This window comes from Dipodomys merriami, unplaced genomic scaffold (assembly GCF_024711535.1).
Source record: "Dipodomys merriami isolate MVZ:Mamm:240054 unplaced genomic scaffold, mDipMer1.0.p SCAF_13, whole genome shotgun sequence".
Taxonomy (NCBI): domain Eukaryota; kingdom Metazoa; phylum Chordata; class Mammalia; order Rodentia; family Heteromyidae; genus Dipodomys; species Dipodomys merriami.
In genome coordinates this window covers 20777385-20802943 of record NW_027202604.1, presented here as the reverse complement: position 1 = coordinate 20802943, position 25559 = coordinate 20777385, and the positions used below count along the sequence as shown (strand labels likewise).

At 39.4% G+C, this 25559-nt stretch overlaps 1 protein-coding gene across 7 annotated transcripts in view; it reads left to right on the top strand.

Annotated features, from left to right (window-relative positions):
- The window catches only part of Cadps (calcium dependent secretion activator), a 446274-nt gene that overhangs the window by 343215 nt on the left and 77500 nt on the right, over nt 1-25559 (top strand). For 3 of the 7 annotated variants that reach the window (XM_070018865.1, XM_070018864.1, XM_070018862.1), the window contains 6 exons: nt 3386-3492; nt 9138-9158; nt 10336-10492; nt 11401-11542; nt 21315-21461; nt 24777-24932. In XM_070018865.1, the coding sequence (XP_069874966.1) occupies nt 3386-3492; nt 9138-9158; nt 10336-10492; nt 11401-11542; nt 21315-21461; nt 24777-24932 (730 nt within the window). The remainder of the gene's footprint in view (nt 1-3385; nt 3493-9137; nt 9159-10335; nt 10493-11400; nt 11543-21314; nt 21462-24776; nt 24933-25559) is intronic. The other 4 variants (XM_070018868.1, XM_070018867.1, XM_070018866.1 and 1 more) reach the window with 3 other exon arrangements.

The window sequence follows — 25559 nt, the reverse complement described above, 5'->3', positions numbered from 1 at the left end:
AACAGCAGCTCTCCATTTGTGTTTTATCATTTTTGCTTGTTTGGTTGTTCTTTTCAGAATTTGTCATCTTGTCACTCTTTGTTAAAGTCACTTTGTCTCTTTACTTTTTTTTTTAACTCTCTTCACCTACCTGGGCAGCTTCCTGGCCACCTGCTGGGCCTCCTCTACTCACCCAAACGCAGACCAGCATGTTATATCAGAGGTTCAAAATCATGACTAGGCCAAGATCAAGTATTGTAAACCTCTATCATTCTTTTACTTGCTAGCTTCCTAGTTTAGTTGGCTTTTCTGTCCACTTTCCTTCTTGAAATTTTGTTGCGGTTCATAATCAGCTGAGGCTCAGGCTCTCAAGTTTAAATCCTAGAGGTTTCAAGATACTCAAAAGAGAGCATTTATTTTCAAATGTCCATATTTTTTTGTCTAGCTATGTCTGACATATGCAACATTTTCAAATCTCAATGTCAGCACAAAATAACATTGTTGTTGCATAACATTTTGCATGACAATTTTTTTCTATGTTATGAGCTTCGATTCTGTTGTATGAAATGTTTTCTAAGTAAACTGTATTTTTAGTTTCTTCTCATCAGTGCTCCAGCAAGTGCAAGATTGGGGGATAGGAATATTGCAGTACATTTCAAGACAGCAGAAGTGACAAAAAAAATCATTTCTAAGCACAAACTTCTCCTTGACCTCTTGTATGTGGGGGGGGGGAGGGAGGAAGTGCTGAAGGATTTTGCACAATATTTTCTTTAAAGACAACATTTTAGAGAAATCGCATCTAGTACATGGTGTGGGGTTTTTTTTGCCATTTAACTAGTAAATCAGCTAGCCAAATGAACAGGAAGATAGTGTTGTATCTCCATAAGTGGCTTGATCTACAGATAATGAAATCACAACTAATTAATAATAAATGAAAGTCTGGCTACCTGGGTTAATTGGCAGATCAAGCATTCTAGATTAAAGTATCCTTAACCCACTTGCTTTAACGGTTGTGTGTTAAAGTCAAATTGCAAAAGGTTTTATTAAACATACTGTCTGTATATATATATACACACATCAGGCATACACATATATGTGTACATTTACACATACTCATAGGCTGATTATGTGTACATGCACACGTTATGTGTATCTATTGATATAGATTGTAGTCAATCTAAGAGGACTGTGTATTAAAACAAATCTTCAGGTGGTCCCAGCTTGGGTATCTTGGATTTCTCCAAACCGAAAAATCATTCACATTTTTTTAACGAATGTGTATGAAAACTCTGGTGGGAATTATTTCATTGCTCTCTCGTATGCCTTGTACCACCAAGACTGCCCCTAGCCTGGTGAACACTCTATTCAAAAGGGCAACGGTCACTGTTTTTGAAGTGAGAAATTTCAAAGATGTGCCCCAAGTGGGATTTCCTGCAGATTTGTATTAATGTGCAGGCTTGTCTGGTTACTAGACAAATGTATGTAAGTGTGTGATGTGTGTGTGGGTGTGGATGTATGTGTCAAATGGGTAATAAGTATAGGATGAGGAGTTTGCAAATTGATGTGTAAATGTGAATAAAATAAAAATAGTAGCCTATGCATATTTACTATCAAAATGCAAATACCTCACTCTACACACATTACCCAAGCATATATACACAGTATGTTTGTAGAAATGCCTGAAAGTTTATTGATGAAATTACAATAAGTCTACTTAAGAAATCATAAATAGATCAGGTTCCCTTAAAGCGCAGAAGTCAGCCTTGGCATTGGTTCATCCTATCCAAGTATTTTTTCTCTGGACCAGGCAGTGAGCTCTTAGCTCCTACCATCCCGTGTCTTTTTACTAGGTGTTGGTGCTTGTTGACTTCATCCCTGTATTTATGCTGCCCACAATGCCCACCAGCATGCTCCAGACAGATCTAGACCCAAGGAGATTTCATTGACCTGAATCCTGAGAGACCATTTCATATCACTAGGCCTACTTAGACTGAAATTTTCAACATCTTACTCCACCCTATTCATCAGCCTTAGCTTCTATTGGCTGGAGCATTTTTTCTACATAGTGTTTCACCAAATTAATGTTCATTACTAAATACTAAATTACTAATAACCTGATGTGCTCATCACCTAGCTCAGAAGTACACAGAGTGAAAATAAGAAGCCTTAAAAAATATCCATCTCCAAAGATTTTATTTGAAATTCCTCTCATCAACATATAATACAACACAACAAGACAATACAATACAAAAACAACACAAAAACTTCCTATAAAGTACTAAGAAACTTCTCTCTAGAAAAGAACTTGATGCCAAAGAACTTAACAAAAGGAAAATCAGTTTCACTAGCCCTTTTGAAGAAATACCTACCAAGCATGGAGTTGTACTAAATCAATTAAATGCACACACACTCCAAATAATTCCAACACTTCCAAATCTGAAGGGAACCAAGCACGAAATACAATTTCCCAGTGAGTTCACAATCATTGAGCTCAAGCCCACTCACTGGCTAAGAGAAAAACCTTTTATTTTTAATATTATTTTTCCCCAACGATAATGATTTGTAGCTTTTTGTCAGCATAATGACACTGCTGGACATCCATGATTGGGCTCTGCAAAGGGTACTCCTTGAGCTGGGTAAAAACACAACCCTGACAACTCAAGAGAAACGAAAGACAACAATCAAAACAACAAAATATGTCTGTAGTTGTTATTTCCCTGATGAAATTCCAGTTACATCCCACAAGTTAGCACCAGCTCCTGTCATAGTCTGTTCTCAGTACCCTTTTAAATAATTCTGCACAATGGTCCAGGGATGTCTGAGTTTTTCAATCCCTTTCCGGGATAATTTGAAACAAACAGACCTTTGAGTAGGCATTTTTATGCTAGTCATTTTACTACCTGTTCATCATGACAGTCATTTTACTACCTGTTAAACAGCAGATAGACCTGTTACAGAATAGTAGTGGTAGTGAATGTTTAGTAGCCCATCTACAAAACAAATGTACAAAAATGTAGATTAAGCTGCGGTTACGTCTCCCCCGTTCCAGGTAGCCCAGACACAGTCTAGCAAGTGATAGATGATAGTCCATTCATGCTGTCTTTAAAGAACGTGTGTATAAAATGTCACTACGTTTGCAATGGGCTGTCCTAGACTTTGTATTAGCATCTGTGCAAATTTGAAGCTGGAGCACTGTTTTTTTTTCTACTATGTATTATCATGATGGTGATAAGAACAATAAAATGGCTTCATGGTTTGCATACTACTAATTACATGGCATTTAACATTTGCATGACACTTTTTTTAAATTGGTAACTATTCAGAATTTCTTACCCACTAGTTCTAATGGCCACAAAACTAGCTTGCTACTTGCCACTGAATTTTAACACCAATTCTTGTACTCCAGAAAATGTAGGCCGATTAATCACTCCTGCCAAAAAGCTCGAAGACACAATACGTCTTGCTGAACTAGTCATTGAAGTTCTTCAGCAAAATGAGGAGCATCACGCAGAGGTGAGGAGGCTGAGTGCGAAATGTTGCTCCGTGTCCCTTAGCTGAAATGTCAGAGCTGACTCTAACAACCTGGTTATGAATAAGATGCCTTGACACCATTTCCTTTTAACTGGGTTGGCAAAGTGAATGGAAGTGGAAGTTTCAGAAGAAGTCTTTGAAACATTGTTTTAAACAACCAAAGAATGCTTGTGTGTTGTACATTTCAGCCTAAGTTTTTAGCTCTTTCTAGCAACAAACAAATCAGGTGAGTACACTTATAAAGTTAATGAATTAAGCAACACCTGAGAACTGTTGTCCAGAACATTCAGAATGTATTTATTTATTTATATGGTCTTTTGTGGTTCTTTTTGTTGCTACCACTGTTGTTTTGATTAATTCTTTGATATGTGAATTGAGGGTCATCTACTTGAATCTATCTCTGTGCTAGAGTTTCTCTTCCTCCTCTTCCTCCTCTTCCCCCTTCTCTTCTTCTTCCTCTTCTTCTTCTTCTCCTCCTTCCTTTCTTCTTCTTCTTCCTTCTTCTTTCTTCCTTTTCCTTTTTCCTTCTTGTTTCTTTCTTCTCTCTACTCTCTTCTTTCTTCTTCTTAACCTTAGATTGCCTGGGTTGCTGAACTTGGTGACAGAAACAAATTATTCTGTGTTGTTCAATTTGTCAAATCTCTAAAACATACATCTAAATAAATACAGCTTTCTTTTTTCCAAACCAGTATTAATATGCTGATTTCAATAATTATAACCCAAGTGATCTCATGACCAACAAAATCCCAAACCTATAAGGACTTAAATAAACTCAACCCTTTCCAAGGAAAGATTATGATGTTAAACGGTTAAACCATTTCAAAAGTGAGCTTTAAAATCGTATCTCTTAAAATAACCTTTGTGAAAACATTAATTCCTCTTCTTCTCCAGTCAGATTTATAGTAGAGTGGGGGTTGGAGAAAAGGTCTTCCATAAAAGTAATTGTCAAGTACATAAAATGATCATTCCCCTTACTAAGTGAAAATTGACAGGATAGTAAAATACTATATAATATCCCACACATCCAGCGATCCCTGATGCCTGATTGCATATTTAAATTTCCTCCCTGTTTCTCTACTGTTCTATTCAATCTTGGCTGATCGTGGCAGGGGAAAGAGGTATGTGATTAAACCGAATGAACCAGCCACCTGCTGTCATACTCTGTGCATGCCCTTCCAATACCATGTCTTCTAATGGGACTTTTCCTGGTGCTCCTGCTTTCTAACACTGACCCAAGGAATGTAACAGCAACTTCCAGTGGACTGCTTGTGACATGGGTGGCCCTCCACGGCAGGGTAAATGTGGGGTGATTCTCTTGTGCGTGCATGAAGCGACTGATGACAACAACTGCGGTTACATCCCAACACACGCCTCCTACCTGCCTTGATCCTGTCCCTAGCCTGTTGCAGTTTCCTATGTCCGTCCGTACTTAGCCTTTATTACAGCAGATGAGTACCAAGCGTAGTAACCAGTAGCTCGTTGGAGTGATACTAATCTTCCTCTACAGCTGTCTGTATGTGAATCATATATACAGTATTTATATATAGAGAGAGTGCTGAAGTATCCTGACTTCCCCCACAGACCCCTCTGAGGCCAGGATGAAGACCCCTTAAGTAGGGATCAGTAAGTCATATAGCACCTAGCAGTGGTGCATAGCTGGAGGGGGAGAGGGAGCCAAGCAATGCCCTCCGACCATACAAACCCAGGACTAACTTCCAAACACATGAAACTAGCGATTTTCTCCATCTTTTTAGATTGGGGTATTTGAGGATCAGATGGTGATAAGGGAATTCCTTCTGGGTATCTTCAGACTCATTTCCAGAGACTTGATGGGGCTCTAGCCTGCCTTCCCCAGAGGGAGTAGGTTTGAGGCTTTCAGATCCACACTGTTTTGAAGATACAGGTAATGGGTACAGCGAAGATGGGTGTTCCAAGTCACCATTGTAAATTGAAGCAAATGTACCAGAACAAAAATGAGAACTATCCTTCATTGGCAACCAAATCATTTTTCTGAGGCCACTACTTGCTAAGAAAGGATGCGTATTTTCTTTACTAAGTCACTCATAAAAGGCACCGCAGGGAAGCCTATTCATATACCTTGGACATACACAGTTTCTAAAGACGGCATCCATGGGCTGGGAAGTTAGCTTAGTGGTAGAGTGCTTGACTTGCATGCATGAGGCCCTGGGTTCGATTTCTCAGCACCACATAAGCAAAAAGAAAAAAGACGAAATTGGCGCTGTGGCCCAAGTGGTAGAGTGCTAGCCTTGAGCTGAAGAGCTGAGGGACAACGTCCAGGCCCAGAGTTTAGGCCCCATGACCGACAAAAAAAAAAAAAAAAGAAGACATCCCTTGCTTTTCCAAAAACAAATAAACAAACAAAAAATACTTCTACATGTTGCTAATTTACACTGTAAACTTGCCTGGTAATCATTACCATAAAATATTCTAATCTTACACACCTATTCAGAAGTCATTCAGGATCAACAAATAAGATAGACTTCATTGCTGTTCTTACTACATCTTGCAAGGTTAAAAATGACAACCTACGCCTACTTTGGAGTTCCTCAGGCCAAATTTTCTTCTAAATAGATGTACAGGATTATTTCCCAAGTTAGTAATTTCACTTCACCATAAAATCCTATTACTTAATGGCTGGATATATGACTTAATTAGTAGAGTGTTTACCTAGAAAGCACAAGGCCCTGAGTTCAAGCTCTCATACTGCCAAAATAAATAAAATAAACCTTATTTACTTACTCAAAAGCTACCTTTAAGCATCTCCTGTCTACTGAACACTGAGGCGACTCCCTCAGTACTTTTGGAGGACATGAGATCCAAGTGAGTCTTCAAATGATACAATGTCAGCTCTGCGACATAAAAGCCTGGATTTTAATTCTAGCTTTGTTCTCCCTTATTTTGTGAGCTTGGCCTATTTAGTTACCTTCTCTTATCCTGTGAATTGCAGATAATAGTTGGATGGTGGTTGTTGGCTTAGAATGTCTGATAGTGTGCCTCGTGCATAGTAGACACAACAAAGCTTGGCTCTTGTCGTAAGTGAATGAGGATGTGTTGGAAGGAGAGGGGTCTGATTAAACTCACCTGGATGGCTCTTTGCAGTGTGGATTTCCAGTCAACCATGCAAAAGCAAGAAGCATAAATAGGAGAATCACTGTCCAGACTGACCCAAGTTGAAAGCAAGACCCTATCTCAAAAATAACCAGAGCAAATAGGACTAGAGGCATGGCTAAGTAGAGCAATTGCCTGGCAAGTACAGATCCTTAAGTTCAAATCCCAGTATTGCCAAAGGAAAATTTAGATTTCCAGAGCTCACCTCCTAACTCCACAAGCTTATCTTTTAGGTAGCTGCTCAGCCTTGGCCACTTTTAAAAGATGCTCAGGTGACCCCAGTGTGCATCCCAGGTCAGAGTGACTGGGGTAGAGTATAAGGGAGTTGCATTTGTCCTAGCACACTATACATAGTGTTTTCCTTCCCAAAAGAATGGACAAGTGTGTCCTCACTTCCATATTTTCCAAGTACTCACTAAAATCTAAAAAAAATCTCTAAATCTCACGCATGGGTCTTGACTGACTGTGTGGCCATGTTGTTTGGTGTGATCACACAAATGAAACTGAGAGGAACACACACTTTTACCCTGGCCCCCAAAAAACAAACAACATTTAAAGCCATTTTAAATTCCAGTATAAAGAAGTTCAATGTCCTAAGAGGAGAAAACCATTTCTCATTAACTGAGAGAGCATCCTGTCCTATACACACCTAGCAAATCATAACAGTTGTCACATTTATCCCTTACATGCCACTCAGTTTTGTTTTCAGAACAAGAACCTGGTCACGCCCATACCCCCACAGATTATTGTACTTCTCCTTCCCAATCTCTCTCTATGTATACGTATGTATATGTATATATGTATTGTGGTACACAGAGGGTGCATATATACATGTTAGTTTGTGTGCAAAACTACAGTGCGTTTGATGTGGTGAACTGTACCCCTCAAGTGCCCAGCTTTGTCCATGAATAATGAAAAGCAATGGGTAAGTATTCAGAAGCGAATGTGCAACTCTTTATTGTCTTTGGAAAAGATGTATTAAGAATTTAGCTGCTCACAAACAATATGGGTTAGCTCACTGAAGAGACAGCATTCACCTGTTGGAGCATAATATAAATATGTACATATATATGTATATGTACATATACATATACAGACAGACTTTGTTCATGTAATAGGAATTATATTTCAACTTTTTGGTTATTGCTTGCTGGAATATTAATCTCCTCAAAGACCTGGTTTTGATTAGAAGGTTTTGAAAAGAATTACCTTGGATCTTCTGCATCGCTCTGGTTTTTTGGCTTCTTCTCCAAGTCCCAAATTTAAACTTTCTTGCTCATTAGCATCCTGAATTCCTCTACCCTCTTATGTGGTGATTTCATCCTACAGCACGCATTGTTCTTTGCAGGCCTATCAATCAATATAGTTATTGTTACAGGATACAGTAGATCCTTGCTCGTGAATATACAAAATTGTAAGCGCCGAAGTTCTTTCTAGATCATAGATGTGATGTTTCTCATGGTATCTGGTTTGCACTTTGTTATTTAAAAAACAAAAACAAAAAAACACATATGAAATTGGGTTAAGAATTTTTTTAACCTCAAGCATGTATGAGTGGTTTGAGGGCTTGTTTGCTATTTTGTTTTTGTTTTATTTTTTTTCTTGTCCTCCTAGAAGAAAATTGTGTCTGGGAAAGCAGCACAGTCTCCCAGCACCTGATTCTTTAGACTCACACTGAAGATGTAAAGTTAGATCAACTTACTTAAAGAATAAGTGCTAGCCAGCATTTGGTATGAATTTTACAAATAGAATGGATCAGCCCATTGTGCAGGAGAACAGGAGGGAATGTGACTCAGGAAGTCCAGTGTTTAGATAATCTGCTGTGAAGATGGAGGACTGGGAAAGCTTGGGGCAAGGGAGGGGGGTGGTGGGGAGATAGGAAAATTCTTCGTCTGCTGGATTTAACTAGCTAGTCGGAGGATCAAGTCCTAAATCCAGGGCTTGCAAGGTCAGGTGGTAAAGCTACAATAAAACCTCATCAGTTCAGACCCAGATCCTTGGAATCTGTGACACTCAATGGCATATGTGGCTCTTTGAACGTATCTTAAATAAAATCTTTGACTCAATCTCAATTAACTCTTAAGTAATTCTAGGCTCTTCTTACAAGTTAGGAATACCCTGTGGTTTTTATATATCCCACGAATTGGAAAATTAAATGTTACAGGCCAACTTCAATTTATAGGCCAACTTACCTACCATTATTTGGAAATTGGGAAGAACTTTACACATCTACAATATATTCATATGATAAACCATGTACAACTCATGGATACCACTTACTTTTGTGCCCAATTACAGGTTGGGTTCAAAAGTAGTCCTCTCTCCCCCAACAATTCGGGGCTTTTTGCTTTCAGACTAGCATTTCCCCTCTCCAGTTACTCTGAATCCGTGAGGTTTTACTGTACATTAAAATGGAAACCGCAGGTGTCTATTTCCAGCCAAGTCAGCCTTGCAGAATGGTCCATGACTTGATTTTTTCCATTTAATTTGCAAACCAGCCACATGTTGATAAAGGAGAAGTAAGTAAAGTAAAATCTCATGAAAGAAGAAAGGCAGAGCCCTATTCTGCCTCCTAGTGGCTGTTAAAATATCCTTCCAATAACTAATAGAGCACAGAAGAGCTTGGCCATTGAACAAACCCTTTCATTTATGGAAATCTTTCCATAATCATGTTTCATGTTTCCAAACACCTTCCCATCTTTTCCTGTTTTTTTCCCCCCTGCCCTGTGGTGAATGCTCTGGAAAGTGTTTCTAGTATAAATACTTTATGGCACTGGGTGGAGAGGGGGGACAAGAGCCTGGCAATTTGTTTTTGTTTTTCTGCTCTCTTTGAAATCAGCAAAACAGGGCCTGTTGACACCACCACTCATTCTGCATGCTCCCTGCCAGAAATGATTAGTCAACATGCATGCATGCCTTTGAATTGCATTCACATCCAGCCCAGGCTGATGTGAATGACGCCCTCCGAGACCCTGCACAGTGATTTCCAAGGGCCCATGTGCATGCAAATGAGTTACTTCACTGATATTTTTTGGTTTTCAATGTACATATGTGTCCAACTTTCCAGCAAAGTAAGTCCTGACTTTACTCTGTGTTTCCTAGCCAAAGCCTGATCTCTCCTCCAGACTGGATACAAAACCAAAGGCTCCCTTCTGAAAGAGATTTTGACTCAAAAGTTCTGTAACAATTACAATAGTAGTTCCCTAGGACTTAGTATGGCATAGAATTAACATTTCCAATGTGTAGGGGAGTTTGTATCAGACTATAGACAATTAAGACCCAGATATGTAGATGTCAATGAATAATCATTGCCAATTTTCAAGTTAGACCAGCAGAAAACCCATAAACACAGTGAAGAAACTCCCCAATTCTAATATCTTAGCGCAAGACCTAGCCAACAATAGTTTTATAGAGCATGACTCAAACCTACTGAGTTATTGTAAATTGAACAGAAGTCCCATGTCTGTCGTTCCTGCAGCTGTGTCCTTTGACCGACAGGTCAGGCAAAAGGCTCTCTTACGGCAGGCCTGGACACTTGAGAGGTCATTTGTATCCAAAATGCTGTTCTCTTTACAATAAAGTGATCCCTGCTGGATGCACAGTCAGTCTTGAACAGTTAGGGCTGGAGTGCACACCTGTGTCTGAAGGAGATGCTCATCACCTCTCTGTCTATTGTTTTTCTGCCAAATTTCAAAGGCCTTTGCATGGTGGTCAGACTTAATGGTGGAGCACGCGGAGACATTTCTGTCACTCTTTGCTGTGGATATGGATGCGGCGTTAGAGGTGCAACCCCCCGACACATGGGACAGTTTCCCACTGTTTCAGCTGCTGAATGACTTTCTCCGTACCGACTGTATGTATCACCCTTGACTATTTGACTTTCCCAAACAACCTGCAGACATGCAGGTTACAGTGACATCTTTCTCTCACATAGGCTGCAGGTTGGATACTGCTTTATAGTTTTATTATTATGAACACGCACACACACACATACACACACACACACACACACACACACACACACACAAACACACACACACACACACACACACACACACACACACACACACACACACACACACACACCTTATAGCTGGTGGGCATTCTCTTTCTTCCCTAAAATGTCTTTCTGCAGGAAGACAGTCATAGCAGAAGAACCCAAGAGTAATATGATAGGGAGCAGCCATTCCTGTGGTTCATTTGCTTTCAGATGAAGGAACTGAAAGAAAGCTCTTCCTGTTTTGCTATTGTTATCAAAAGATGTTTTCTAGATGAGAAACCATCTTACTGGGTTTTGTTTGCTTTCACACAAATGAATGAACTTCACCTCTTCACAGTTTTACAGTTTTCAATCAAGAGATGATTTTTAGATGAGAAACACATTTCAAGCTAAAAGATACCGGAACTATTTCCAAGTGTCTTCCAGCAACAGTCATAAAAAAGTAGATCTACATTCCAAGGAGGGAGGTGGAAGAGGGGAAATAGGGAAGGGGCAAAGAATGTTCTCTCTTCCTGGTAACTTAGTGGGGAGAAGGTCTTTTTAGAAGAGGGTAAAGTGGGTTGTTGTTTTCTCAATACCATTTTCATTCCAGATTTAAGCATGAACTTTGATACTGATCATGTTCTCATGTTCTTTTTTTGTTTTGTTTTTGTCTTCCTTCAAAGCAGGGTATTTCATATAGAAGACAATTATCTGCTTGTTATGCTTTACTCTGGGAAAGCAACTGTGGGTTCTTACCATGTTTTGCTTATCTGTTCTAGATAATTTGTGCAATGGAAAATTTCACAAACACCTGCAGGACCTGTTTGCCCCCCTTGTTGTTAGATATGTGGATCTGATGGAGTCCTCAATTGCACAATCCATCCACAGGGGCTTTGAGCGGGAGTCATGGGAACCAGTCAAGTAAGGAAACCTCTTTTGATACCATCGGAGTTTGGGTACAAATGCTCGAGAGTCATTCAGAAATGGATTAAGGGTGTCACATGACTTTCATTGTTAGTACAGACAGCCAACAATTCCATACATATTTCCTACTAATAGTGCTCATAGCTTCCTTGTCTGAGTGAAGTTGGGAGGGAAGAAGTGGAAAAATGTTTTATGAAGTGAAAATCTGCTTTATTGTAATATGTAAAGAAGAATTAAGAGATATAGCCAGGCACCGGTGGCTCATGCCTGTAATCCTAGCTACTCAGGAGGCTGAGATCTGAGGATCATGGTTCAAAGCCAGCCCAGGCAGGAAAGTCCGTGAGACTCTTATCTCCAATAAACCACTAGAAAACCAGAAGTGGCACTGTGGCTCAAGCGGCAGAGCATTCGCCTTGAGCTGAAGAGCTCAGGGACAGCGCCCAAGCCCAGAGTTCAAGTCTCATGACTGACCAAAAAAAAAAAAAGAAGGGATATAAACTCAACTATGATGTTTATACAATGCATCTTACTCAACTGGTATTATCTCAAGGAATTAATATTTCCAGAAATGTGTCCCATAGGGTTCTAAGGAGAAACAGGAGACTAGCAAACTTTTCTGTAAAAAGCTAGAGATCTCTGTCACCTACTCAATTTTTGCTAGCATTAAAATAGTCATACATAATATTTACACAACTGAGGGGTTATGCTCCAATAAAACTTTATAAAAGACATAGTTTGCTGTTCTCTGGCCTGGATATTTGAAACATGCCTCCAAAAGAAAAAAAAAGGAAAAGGATTCTATAGCCAAGTACATTTAAGAAGGACAATGCACAATATAAATCTGTGTGTTGTGATTTTGCTAATTTCCACAACTGCTAGGCAAATTTTAGGACCACTGAAAGAAAATGATAGATTCAGTGCAACCTCCATTCCCCAGGAATGAAGAGGTCTGTGTATGAATATGCCAGAAGGTCCCTGTTTGGAAAACTAGACACTCCCCTATGGAGAGAATTTTGTAGTATATTTTGAAAAGCTCTTATATGGGCTGTTATTGGCTTTGATCTGTTAGATTATGAGATTTTTTGTCTCTAAAAAAAATCATTTTATTCTCTCTAGCTCTTTACAACTTTGGAATATAGTAGCTCATATGAAGCAAAATGGGGGTTATGTATTGGTAACTTTTAGGAACTTCAGAACTAATATTCAAGAGGCTTTTCTTTGATTTGGGAGTCTTGACTTCTACCTTATTTGTAGTCATTTCTGAATGGAGCCCCTCCCTCAAATATTACACTGTATATGACTTTCACAGCTTTTTCTCCCCCTTCCATGTCTGAGCCATGAAAGAAGGTTTTGACTTTTGACTTTTTTCTGATCCCAAAGTAATAGGTCATAGTTCTTCATCAGCTAGTTCTAAGAAGCTTAAATTTTAGCTTGTTATTTTTTAGTTTTATAGTGGTCTCTTAATATGTTCCTGTTCACTTTAATTTGTCCCTTTATGGTAAAGCATTAATGGTGAACTTCTTATTTTTAACTGCTCCCTATAATCAAGACAGTGGTACATTGAAGAATAGCTGTAGAAAGGAAAAGACTTAAATGGGTAATGTTCACGTTTTCAAAATAGCATTGGCTGTGAAATAGCAATAACTGCTTGGATGTAAATAGGGAAGGTATTCCCACCAACACTCATGGACACAGGTGGTCGGTACCCTTCACTATTCCCTAAAAAGCCCCAAATCTGGGGTCTTGTCTTGCATTCCCTAGCCAGAAAGAAAGAGCTTGACCCTCTATGAGCATGTTTTCTCATCCACAAGACTGAGATTTCACAAAATTCCTACCCAAGCTCTGGGAACTGTCATGAACTCTGTGATGGTGTCACTGAAGTCATTTTATAATCTGTTAAATGTTTCAGAAGCCAAACATATGACTGCTATTCCTTTGGAAACCATTAAAAGTCTTAGTACTATCTGAAGTAAAGATAGAATCAAGATCATTTTATAGAGTTGGAAGTCTTAGTCTGGAAATGTTTTGTTGGGAATTTTTTTACCTGATGAAAGGAAATTGAACTTGACCATTAGGAATTTAAAAGATCTGAAATTTTATAAAGGAGTTATAATTGTGAATAATCACCTACAACTACAGTTAGAGGGTGTGTGTGTGTGTGTATTGTAGGATCTACAATATATTTCTCATTTTATCTATAACCAATGTAGTTGTTTGAGAGCAAGGCTACAGTGCAGAGATGTGTGTGTGTATGTGTGTGTGCGTACATGCATGCGTGTGTGCAGGCATGCACGCACATGAGCATACATGTGCCTCTGGGTTTAAATAATTTTTTGTTATCCAAAACTGCTTTGGGCTAAAGAGTATTCATGAACATTCATGAACAGTATATGCCTTTCAGAGTCTTGTGTGAAGATATTTGAAAGGGCCAGCTAAAATAAAATTCTTTTAGACTACACACATTTCACTAGCTGATTTGTAGACGGAGGGCAGATGCCATAGAAAGCACTGAAGAATGGCATAGAACCAAGGATAGAGGAGCACGAGAGCATGCTTTGTGTTGAGAAGACAGCATCTCTCCATTCCTCCTACCAAATGAAGGGAACAAAAGTATGAATTTATATCTGACCACTTGTAAGAGGGCTAATAAAGAAGCAAAGATTTGTCCTTTTTTTATTTTTGTCCAAGTGAAGAATGATCTTTTTTTAATCCTTTCATCAGGATCACTCCAAAATAAACTTTGTTTACTGTCTTTACAATTTTTCCCACATGATCCTCCAGTAGACACACACACACACACACACACACACACACACACACACACACATCTCTGCACTGTAGCCTTGCTCTCAAACAACTACATTGGTTATAGATAAAATGAGAAATATATTGTAGATCCTACTTCAAAATAACTGATGTAAAAAAAATTAAAAGGAAGGGGTAACATTAATCAAGATACACTGTAATCATAAATTGACATGTTGAATAGAAACTTTTAATAACTCTTTAAAACTCCTAAAGATTTTTTTAATTTAATTTATTTATTTTTTGTCGGTCATGGGGCCTGAACTCTGGGCCTGGGCACTGTCCCTCAGCTCTTCAGCTAGCGCTCTACAAATTGAGCCACAGTGCTACTTCTGGTTTTTTCTGCTTATGTGGTGCTGAGGAATTGAACCCAGGGCCTCAGGCATGCAAGGCAAGCACTCTACCACTGAGCCACCTTCCCAGCCCCCTAAAGATTTTTTTTTAAGTTTAAAAAATAGCCAGGTACCAGTGTGGCTCATGCCTGTAATCCTAGCCACTCAGGAGGCTGAAATCTGAGAATCACAGTTCAAAGTCAGACCAGGTAGGAAAGCCTGTGAGAATCTTATCTGCAATCAATCACCAAATGTCAGAAATGAAGCTGTGGTCCAACTGGTAGTACTAGCCTTAAGCAAAAATGCTCAGGGACAGTGCCCAGACCCTGAGTTTAAGCCCCAGGATTGGCACACAAAAAATATTAAAACTAGAAAAGCAAAATAAATAAATAAATGGTGTGAAGAAGGTTAAACATAAGTTGAGTTTGTTAAAACAACTGAAAATATTGCTTATCCTTCAAGTTTCTTTATTTCATTCAGGCCCTATAAAAAAGAAAATAAAGCTATAATTACTTGGGCTTTATTCAACTGAAGTTACTTGCTAGGAGAAAGTCCTATGGCTAGCTTTCTTTTGAAAGACAACTTCCATCTTTGTGAGGAGAGAAAAAGAGAGGCTACAAATCCGTTTCTAATAAAGCAGATGGAGTTGTGGTTGGATTCTCTATGCATTGCTGGAAAATGTCATTCAATAACTTCCAACAATGGCTAGAGGTAGGCTCTCCCAGGCAGGTCCAGATTGCCAATGAAACTTTATATCCTATTGTCTTCTCTTGAGTATTCATCAGGTTATGTCATAGAACTATCACCTATGGATAGAGAGATGGTTTACAATTCCTCATTGTAAATTTTTGGCCCCAACAAGCAGATGGTTCATATTTCCAGTAGCCCTTTCATGCTGGCACATGGTTAATAAATTATGGTGGCCTTCAAGGTGGAAGGAAACCTATACAGCATCCACTCTAAAGTCTTTCCAGGTCTAGCCTTACCCACCTTTGCCAGTGCCCTTTTCCTGATGGAATGTTCATCTATCTGGATTTGACCTTCTCCAGCCACAGGGATTTCTTGATTTCATGGTTGCCCAATTCTAGTTAGGGTATCTTTGAATGGAAAAACCAAATGCTGCTACTGTAAAATTTGCATTCCTCATTTGTCAAATACACTTTCTTCCTCTCTGCTTGAGAAGTATATATGAAAGGTATTTTTAAAAAATAATGTCCTTCAGATTTCTAAAGATGTCAATAATTAATGGTAATAAACACTAGACCAGAGCTGTTATCAGTATGTAGGTGAATATATAGGTATTAGACCTGGGTCAGAAGTTCTGAAGATGTCTAATGACTTACTGGATGACCTTGATCTTCCTTTAGTTGACCCTCCCGGGGCTCAGAATGTTCCTTTATAAAAGAAGAGCCCTTCTAATACTTGCTTCATATATACACATCTACACGATTGAGCATCACTCTCTCCCTAGTACTGAGCACACAACAGGACATGGGACATAACCCACACCCAGCAAATATTCACTGATTGTTTGATATATTTATTATGGAGCTGATACAGACTAAAGAGTGTAAGAATACAGTCAAATAGTAATAGGGATTGGAAAGAGAAAAAGGCATATTCCCCTAATCAGGGATTTAAACCTAGTTGAATTCAAGCAACATAAGGAGAATGATTTTAAATACTTACCAGTGTATACATGCACAAATACAATGCACATGGTAAAAAATAAAATAAAAAGTAGGAAATAGCTTTACGAGTAAGATTTGAAAAGGAGTAGAGTTGCTACGAAAGAGCAAAAGCAGAAGTAGAAATGTGGGGAGAAAAGATTAATGTTTAGTTTGGGCCATGTTGGGCTTTTAAAGTGAATATAAGCTCAAGACAGATGTTTGGGAGGTTCTAGAATTTTTCTTTTGTACTAGGGCTTGATCTCTGGGCCTGGGTGCTGTCCCTGAGCTCTTCACCTCAAGGCTAGTGTTCTACCACTTGAGCCACAGCACCACTTTGGTTTTCTGGTGGTTTATTGGAGATAAGAGCCTGTCCAGGCTGGCTTTGAATCTCAGTCTCCAGATCTCAGCCTCCTGAGTAGCTAGGATTACAGGTGTGAGCCATTGGCATCCAGCTTCATTTAGAACTTTTGTCTGTAGGTGATTCATTGTCAATGAGGGCTTCCGATCCCCCAAGCTGGCAAAAATTGGCATTGGAGGTGTATCTTACTCTTCAAATGTATTAATATGTAAAAAGCACAGGTCTACTTGCATTACATAAAAAGGTAAACATTGTCCCTGTGGTATTAAATTTCGATGGAAAGGAAACTGGGTGGAGTGTAATGGATAAGAAGTTGAGAAATACCACTCCAGATTCTGGGAAGATATCCAAGAGTGCCATGCCCAAGAGTGAGGGGTAAAACTAATAATAAATACCAAAAGAAGCTTTAGTGTCCAGAGTACCAAGAGCAGACAAGATGGACTAATAGATTCATGCAACAAATGGCTCATAGAAGTAGAATATGTTCTGTATCTAAAGTCTACCTTCATCTATACCCTCCTCTATGAGAGATGATACAACCATCTTCTTTCTGCATGGAATCATAATCCTAAAGATTGACTGGAAATAATAGCACACACACACACACACACACACACACACACACACACACACACACGTATACACTCACCTGGAACATTCATCCTCTGAGCAAGTAGATGAGAATTGTTTTCATCTAGAGCTCCAGAGACAGGAACTAAATGAGAGTTCTCCATTTTCAGCAGAGTCGCCAAAATGAATGAAAAAAACTAACTTTTATTTATTTTATTTTTGTTGCTGGTCCTGGGGCTTAAACTCAGAGCCTGGGCGCTGCCTCTAAGCTTCTTTGCTCAAGGCTAGCACTCTACCACTTGAGCCACAGCTCCACTTCTGCCTTTTGTGTGCATGTGAATAGGTGGTTAATTGGAGATGGGAGTCTTGCATACTTTCCTGCCTACGCTGGCTTTGTACTGGGATCCTCAAAGCTTAGCCTTCTGAGTAGCTAATATTGCAGGTATAAGCCACAAGTACCCAGAAAATATCCTTTTTTTCTTTTTATTAACTTTAAATAGTTGTACAAGGGGGTTGTCATTTAACAAAGCAGTGTATGAACGCAATGCCTCTTGATCAGCATCACCCCTTTCAACATTCTCACTTATTCCTCCCAACCCACCCCTTCATTCACTTTTCTTAATTTTGTAGGATGTACACTGAATTCTTGACTGCATTCTCCATTTGCAATAATCTCAAAATAGTCTATGTATCGGTTGCTAGGATTGTAATTCATTCTTCTTGTTCTATCTAGAGACTTAACAATTATGGTTCTCAGAAAAGCATGACTAGCTGGGCTCTGGTAGCTCATGCCTGTAATCCTGGCTACTCGGGAGGCTGAGACCTGAAGATCATGGTTAGAAAACCCATGAAACGCCTACCTCCAATTAAGTATCAAAAAGGCTAAAAGTAGAACTGTGGCTCAAGTGGTAGAGTGCTAGCCTTGAGCAAAAGGATTCAGAGACAGTGTCTAAGCCCTGGGATCAAGCCCCAGACCAGTACAAAAAAAAAAGGAAGGAAGGAAGGAAAAACAAGATTAATTTGTTCTTAGATAGTTTAGAGTACTCCTTAAAAATAACAATTTGTTACAACAATGAGTAATTTTAGGAGCCTGATCATCAGAACTAGTAGAAAATTCCCCTTGATCATATATTAATTAATAAAACATTATGCTAGGAATTTGCCTTTTTGATTATTGATGTTGATGCAATATTATAAACATTAGAAATATACTATATTATTTTGCTAAAAGCAGAAATATTAAGCACATTTTATCATTTTAACAGTAGACCACTATAATCTGTCCCATGAAGGAAATGTTTCTATGTAAACCCAGTGCAGTAGTCTAGCTAAAATGTCATATTTTCTAAAATATAATGTTTTGATTTGATTAATATAAGTCTTTTTTATTTTTGTGTACAAAATGAAGCTCGCTTTTAATTTGTGTACCCACCATCCGCTAATATGTTTAGGTTGAGTTACTTTTGCATACATTTGTATGTTATTCATTTCTAGCTACTTTTAATCTGCTCAGAATTGACATTTTAACTTTCCAGCCTGCCATCTCTAGGATCTTCTAATTCCTTGATCATTATTCAGTGTGTGTATCATTTAATGATCACATTTGCTTATATAGGCTTACACATGTCTCAGTGGAAATCGCCAACGGATTTGTTACATGGCAGTGTTTAAGACTGAGAACCACTAGGGACTGAATTCAAAAGCAAATTTCCCAGTTAAACAGAGACACGTGGAAGGAAAAGTTCCTCCCCCCCCCCTTTCCACTTAATAGTCGTATTTATCTCACCTTCTTTTGGCCCTTTTCACAAAAGCACCCTTCCATCCGAAGTTGTGATGTATAATTGACTTTCACAAAATGTGACACAGACGGGCTAAATCTCTGAAACACCTATTTCCCCCCCTGTAGAGACACTAGGTAAGCAAGTTTGCATTCTAGGTTTTTGTGTGTACATGCCAGGGCTTTACTGCCATTATGCAAGAATAGGATAGGAATCAAAGCTATTGACAAGATCCAGCACTTGTGCCTTCATGGGAGGCCTGCCCCACAATCAAACCCAGAGGCGGCTCCAGCCTTCCAGGAGTCCTGCTAGTCAAACACAGCTTGCCCCAGGCAGAGCTACTTTGGCAAAACTTACTCTTCTGCTACAAGATCCAAAAAGAGAACCTCAACTCCTCTGCCAAAGTGCTGTCAACTCCATTTAAACGGGAAGGCTCCTCTCAGAGTCAGAGCTAGGCTGGGCTCTACTGTGCCAGTGACTTTGGCTGGATAGAACACCCTTCAAATGCCACTGCAAGATGTGCAGTGCCAGCGTTTGGAGCAGTGTGTGACACAGACCCTCCTAAGTGATATGGATGGTTTGATTTAGAGGTGTTCTCTCTCTCTCTCTCTCTCTCTCTCTCTCTCTCTCTCTCTCTCTCTCTCTCTCTCTCTCTCTCTCTCTCTCTCTCTCTCTCTCTTGCCCTCCCTCCCTCCCTCTACCTCTCCCTCTCCCTCTCCCTTTTCCTCTCCTTCCCTCTCTCTCTCCCTCTCCTTCTCTCTCTCTCTGTCTCCCCCCCCCCATAAAACCATCCGTCTTTCTTCCATCATATCAGTTGAGCAAACTTTTTGTTCTGAAAAAATAACCAAAAGCTGAGGAGAGGTAACACTGTTCACGTCATACACATTGTTAACTGACTTTAATTTTTTTGTAAAAAAAAAATACACAGCTTGGTTCATTTTTATGCTCCAAACACACCCCTGTAACCGTCACCAAAATTAAGAAAAGGAATATCCTTAATCTGCCCAGCGGCCCTGCTCAGATCTCCTTCTCCTGCCTCTGTCCCATTTCCAAGATGGCTCCCATGATGTGAAGTCATGTCTTAAATTTTCCTTGGGTCCTAAGTGTGCAGGAAGTGTTTCTTTTTTCTTTTGTTTCCCCTGAATTTGAGGTGTCTGCTGTGTGTAAACATTTCTCCAATCTTAGTTTAAGATAGAAAGTGTATATTTTCTTTAAATGTTCTATAAAAGCAGAGCTTTATTCCTCATGTGACATCTTGACCTCTGCCACCAGCTTTGTTTCTCCTTTGCACATACTCTTGTGTTTAGAAGTAGCCATTGGAAAGAGTTCTGCTTCTCTGCCTGGTCATTGTGCATTTTAATGAGTGAGCTTCCCTTCCCACCTTGAGTTAATAGCTGACTTGACAAATGAGCTTCTAGGAATAACAATTTGTCAATCAAACTAAGCAAATTGAATAATAACTAGAGAAATAAAAACAATTCACCATTTCTGTCTTCCAAAAGGTTTCTTGATGGATACGTATCATTTGTACATATTTATGAGGGTCAGTGTAATGTTTTGATTCATATATCCATTGGGCAGTGACCAACTCAGGTTAGTTAGCATGTCCATGACCTAAAATTTTACCATCTCTCAATGGTGAATACATCCAAGTTCCTCTCTACTATCTTATTTTCAGATTTGTAATCATTATTAATTAATTACATTCACCCTGGTATGCCATGTATGCCATAGAACTCCAGAACTTGCTCTTTCTATCAAACAATAAATTCTACCCATTGATCTACCTCTCTCTCTCTCTCTCTCTTCCTCCTCCTTTTCCTCCTATCCTCTCCTCTTTCCCTCCTCCCTCCTCTACTATTTATATCAGTCCAGCTGTTTCACCATAGCCCCAGTCCCCATCATGCCAAGAATTCCATAAACTTCAAGATTGTAATCTAAGACTTTTGGTAAAGGGTTTGGAAGCTGAAGGGCCCTCCCAAAGACATTTAAATGATGTGATCATTGTGTCCACACTTTCCAATTACTGTCTGGTTATGTGGTATTTTTTTTCTTCCCCATGAACATTTGTCATTTCTCTCTGAGCTACGTCATAGCTCCCTGTCTGTAAGCTGCTTTCTGGAGTGTGTCGCTTAAGTGTTCGCTGTTGTCTTGCTGTGGACTTAGCCAGTTTATTTACAACTGTTGTGTGCTTCTGCCACATCTGCATTGTCACTGTGATGGTATTTTTTTTCTTTCTGTCTGTTTCTTCCACAGGAGTTTAACCAGTAACCTACCCAATGTGAACCTACCCAATGTGAATCTTCCCAAAGTACCAAATCTACCAGTTAACATCCCTCTAGGCATCCCACAAATGCCTACTTTTTCGGCACCGTCATGGATGGCTGCTATTTATGATGCTGAGTGTGTATTCAGTTCACATTAGATCTCATTTAAATTTAAGTGATCTTGGCATGGATATGTATTGTTTATTTCTATACATCCTATGTAACAGAGTAGAGACGGATAATTAGACATATTTTGCTGATCATGCGGAGACAATATTGTTTATTTCTGGCATGCATCATGTTTGTAAGACATTGCTATATATGCGGCACTAACAATTTGTCTTACGCCCACTGAATGCTTGAGGACTATGTTTCACTTTGTGAATTCTTTTGCACAAATATGCTGGCCTCTTTTTCATTGCAGGTGATAAGACTTTAGAAATTAGATGGCCTGACCAGTTGTCTTTAGTATGATCCAATTCTAAGAGAGAGGCACACTTACTGAGAAACTGGATTTTGTTTTTTGGGGTTTTTTTTTTGTTGTTGTTTAATACTACAAATTCTTGTAGACGGATTAAGCCCGAAAGCATATTTCTGGTCTCAGCATACGGCAGGATAGAGTAACAGCATGTTCAAGGCTAAATGAAAACTCTGAATAGACTGAGCTCCGGGTAATGTACGTATTATGTAAAGACACTTTCCAAGGTCCAAATAAAACATGAAGCTTTGAGGTCTGGGTAAAAAAAGTCTCTAAGTTGGATAATGTAAGGGTCCAACAACAAATGTATAAATTTTTGTAGCCACATCCTCTGTGGTTTGTGTATTGGTTGTTCTTTGTCTTTACCCATATGAATGTCAGAGTTCTATGAGGTAGATTTTGCTGGAGCCTCAGCTGCTGCCTCAAAGCCAGACTTTTGGGGAAATGGGGATTGAATGGTCATTTCTTCTAGCTTCGGAAATGAATCCCCTTTTCTTTTCTTTTTTTAACCTTTCAAGAAGAAGATCCAGCACTCCTTAATTCTACCTCGGGGAAACTAAACTAGAACCACATGCATGATTTAATAAGTGAAATAAAGTTTAGCAATTCTATACCCTCCTTTGATCTTTGTCTTTGACCACAGCTAATTATAGGCCAGATAGGCATTTTTCTTTAAAGAATACATTGGCACATTTTCAAAGGGAAGTGCTATTATCTAAGGAATAAAAAATGATCTGACACTGGCAGCGATGTTTTGAAACCTTGAGATCAAATTCATCAAGCGGCCATCAGCATTTTGATTTCGCAGTAGTCCAGGTAGAGAGCAAGACATTAAAACAACTTGTCTACCTGGCTCCTCCAAAGCTGCCTAGTATTTTTTTAAACACCCTGTAATTGTTCCTATAATAATAATGAAATCATGTGGTCAATGCTTCTGATTCTCTTTTTAAAGACAAATTGAGACCTCCAAAAAATTATACCTAAGGAAAAATCTTCTAAGGAAAATACATCATATTCATGCTAAGATGACTATATTAAAAGTTAGATTAGGTAGTATATGTTTAAAATTTTGAAAACTAAATAGCTGAAAGCTTCTCTTACCTTCTTCTCTGCATGCTCTGTGACAGTGTTTTTTGAAAAGATATGAATCAAGACATTATAATAAAGCAGATAATGGTCTCCGTTCAATTAATTAAGGCATGAGTGAGAACACATTTTGGTAACTGCTCAGCAATCAAAATAATCTTGGTGCTATTGCCTTAACATTAACAGTTTATCTTAAAAATAAAAAGAAAATATTCTTTTCCTCATGTCAAAACTTAATAATAAGCTCTTCAAAGAAAAAAAACCCTACAAGAATTTTTTGAAACTCTGAAACCAGATGGGTGTCAAAATGTTGTTGTAATAAATACCAATTATTGCATTCATATGTACTTAATGATTTAAAACATCAACCATGCAGTTCCAAAACGGGGCTTACACTAGACAAAGTTGGGGTTTCTTCTATCTCCCCCGACAAGTGTAGGGTAGGATGGTGGGGGGGGGGAAGGCTAAACTTTCTAGAGAGAGAAGGCATTCCCCCATTTCTGAGCCCTGCTTACAATGGTAATCTTGAGAAGAAGGCGTGGATTCTCAGTCGTCCACCAGGAAATGCCTGATTCTATATCTTTTCATGATTCTAGTTTTCCTTCTTTGCCACCTTTCATTTTAAGGACGTGTTTCCATGTTACCTGCTCCTTCGTGTCAGATACATCTACATACTGACCTCAGACTGGTCTGTCCTGAAAACATTACCCTGTTGGTCCAGGCCGTTAGTCTCGGCATGTTAGGAGTTTGCTCCCGCTCCCCACCCCGCAGTAGCTGTGTATGCATTTATGCACTAGCTATATTTCTCTCTGAAGCATTAATTCAATGCAGCTGGCATCTGTCACAATAGAAACACCCACTCTCATCTGTTTCTATAGACGATGTCAGAACAAGTGGTAATGCATGGTGTGTTGGACATTTTATAAATTACCGTGTTAGCATTAGTGGTACGCGAGGAAGGGGGTGGGGGGGTGGCCACCCCTCAGAGCTCCAAAAGAGAAAGCCAGCCAGAGAAGGGCAAAGGGGTGAGAGGTGAAGCATTTCTCATATACAGGCTTTCCATGGATGCCCCAGGTAAATGTTTCTTGGATGTCATTGTACAGAAAGGAATCAAATCCTATTTCTCCCCTCTGTACGGAGGACTGGGTAAGCTGGTGAATGGGAAAAGAGCTTATGCTTTGAGCTCGAAGCATTGCAAATATCCCCTGCCTCCCCTCCCCTCATCCTGCCTGGGGCTTGCCTATACAATGGGCTGGTCTTATGACAATTGGAATAATAACTAAACCAAAGAGGAATTCTGGATTCAAGGTATCCAGGTATCCCCGCTTCAATCTTGAGTCACCCCAGTTTCTTTCCAGCTCTTCAAGAGAGAAAGCAGGTCCTCGCTCACCACTTTGTTAGCACTGTCCTTTTAAAAACGGAAAGTCGTGTGCAGTTTCCAAGAGGCCTCCACTCTGGAGGGGAGCTGGGGAAATGCATGAAGCCCTGGAACCTAATAACTGCATGTTGCCATGTAGTTATTATCCATGGAGATTTAATTCTCCCCCTGGTCATGGCCTTCATCTGAATCATCACATGTCTTAATGTGGTAATTGAAAGAAGGCTGATTTTTACCATACACCATTGCCTAGTTGTTACAGGATGGTATTCTTCAGACTCTCGCTGGTCTGGAGTAATTGGCTGAGCAAAGTAGACTGAGTCATGTATGGTAAAACTCAAATTATGCCGGTGGAGATTGCCCCCTATCTCCACCGCCAACACACGTCGTTGTGTATGTGGAAGCCACTGTTTGCCTTAAGCCTTCTAGCCTCTAGTTGTCTCTGTGTTAGTTTCTTCCCAGCCTGAGGCCATTGGGTGACTCTTGTTTTCTAACTTTTATCCTGCCAGTAACGGATCAGGCACCTCTGAAGACCTATTCTGGAAACTTGATGCTCTTCAGACCTTCATTAGGGACCTGCATTGGCCTGAGGAAGAATTTGGAAAGCACCTAGAACAACGGCTCAAGTTGATGGCAAGTGACATGATTGAATCTTGTGTCAAAAGGTAAGGACAGGTGCTCCACAGGTTCAACCCACTTTCTCCATTGTCCACTAACTCCAGGAATAGCTAATGTCTAATGTCTCCTCTTTTCAGTAAGCTGTGATTTGGCGTGTTTTAGAAAAGGAAATTGTTTAGCTTTGGGTCAACTGCTTCTGCTCTAACCCAGTCCCCAACTGATTTGGCTGCCAATACCCTCATAGTTGTTGGCTCCATTGGGAAAAGACTCATGTTTATACTTTTTCATCTTTTTTTGATTATTTTTTTATTGTGAAAATACCCTGCAGAGGGGTTACAATTACATGGACAAGGTAATTGAGTACATTTCTTATCGAGCATTGTTGCCTCCTCCTTTGTTTCCCCCTTCCCATCCCACTTTTTCATCTTTTTATCTTCAACATCCCCAGCGGTGTCTAGCAGAAAATATTTACATGATAAATATTTATTAAGTATGTGAATGTAGAAAGTGAACAGCTTGGAAGAAATAAGACAAGAGTCTACACTTCTACCTCCAGTGTATCTGAAATGCGGATCCTTAGGTCACAAGAACCTAATAATTCCCCAGCAAAAGAAGGTGAGGTCTCAGCATGCACATTCATTCAGTACAGGAGCCCAGTACCTGCTGCATGCAGT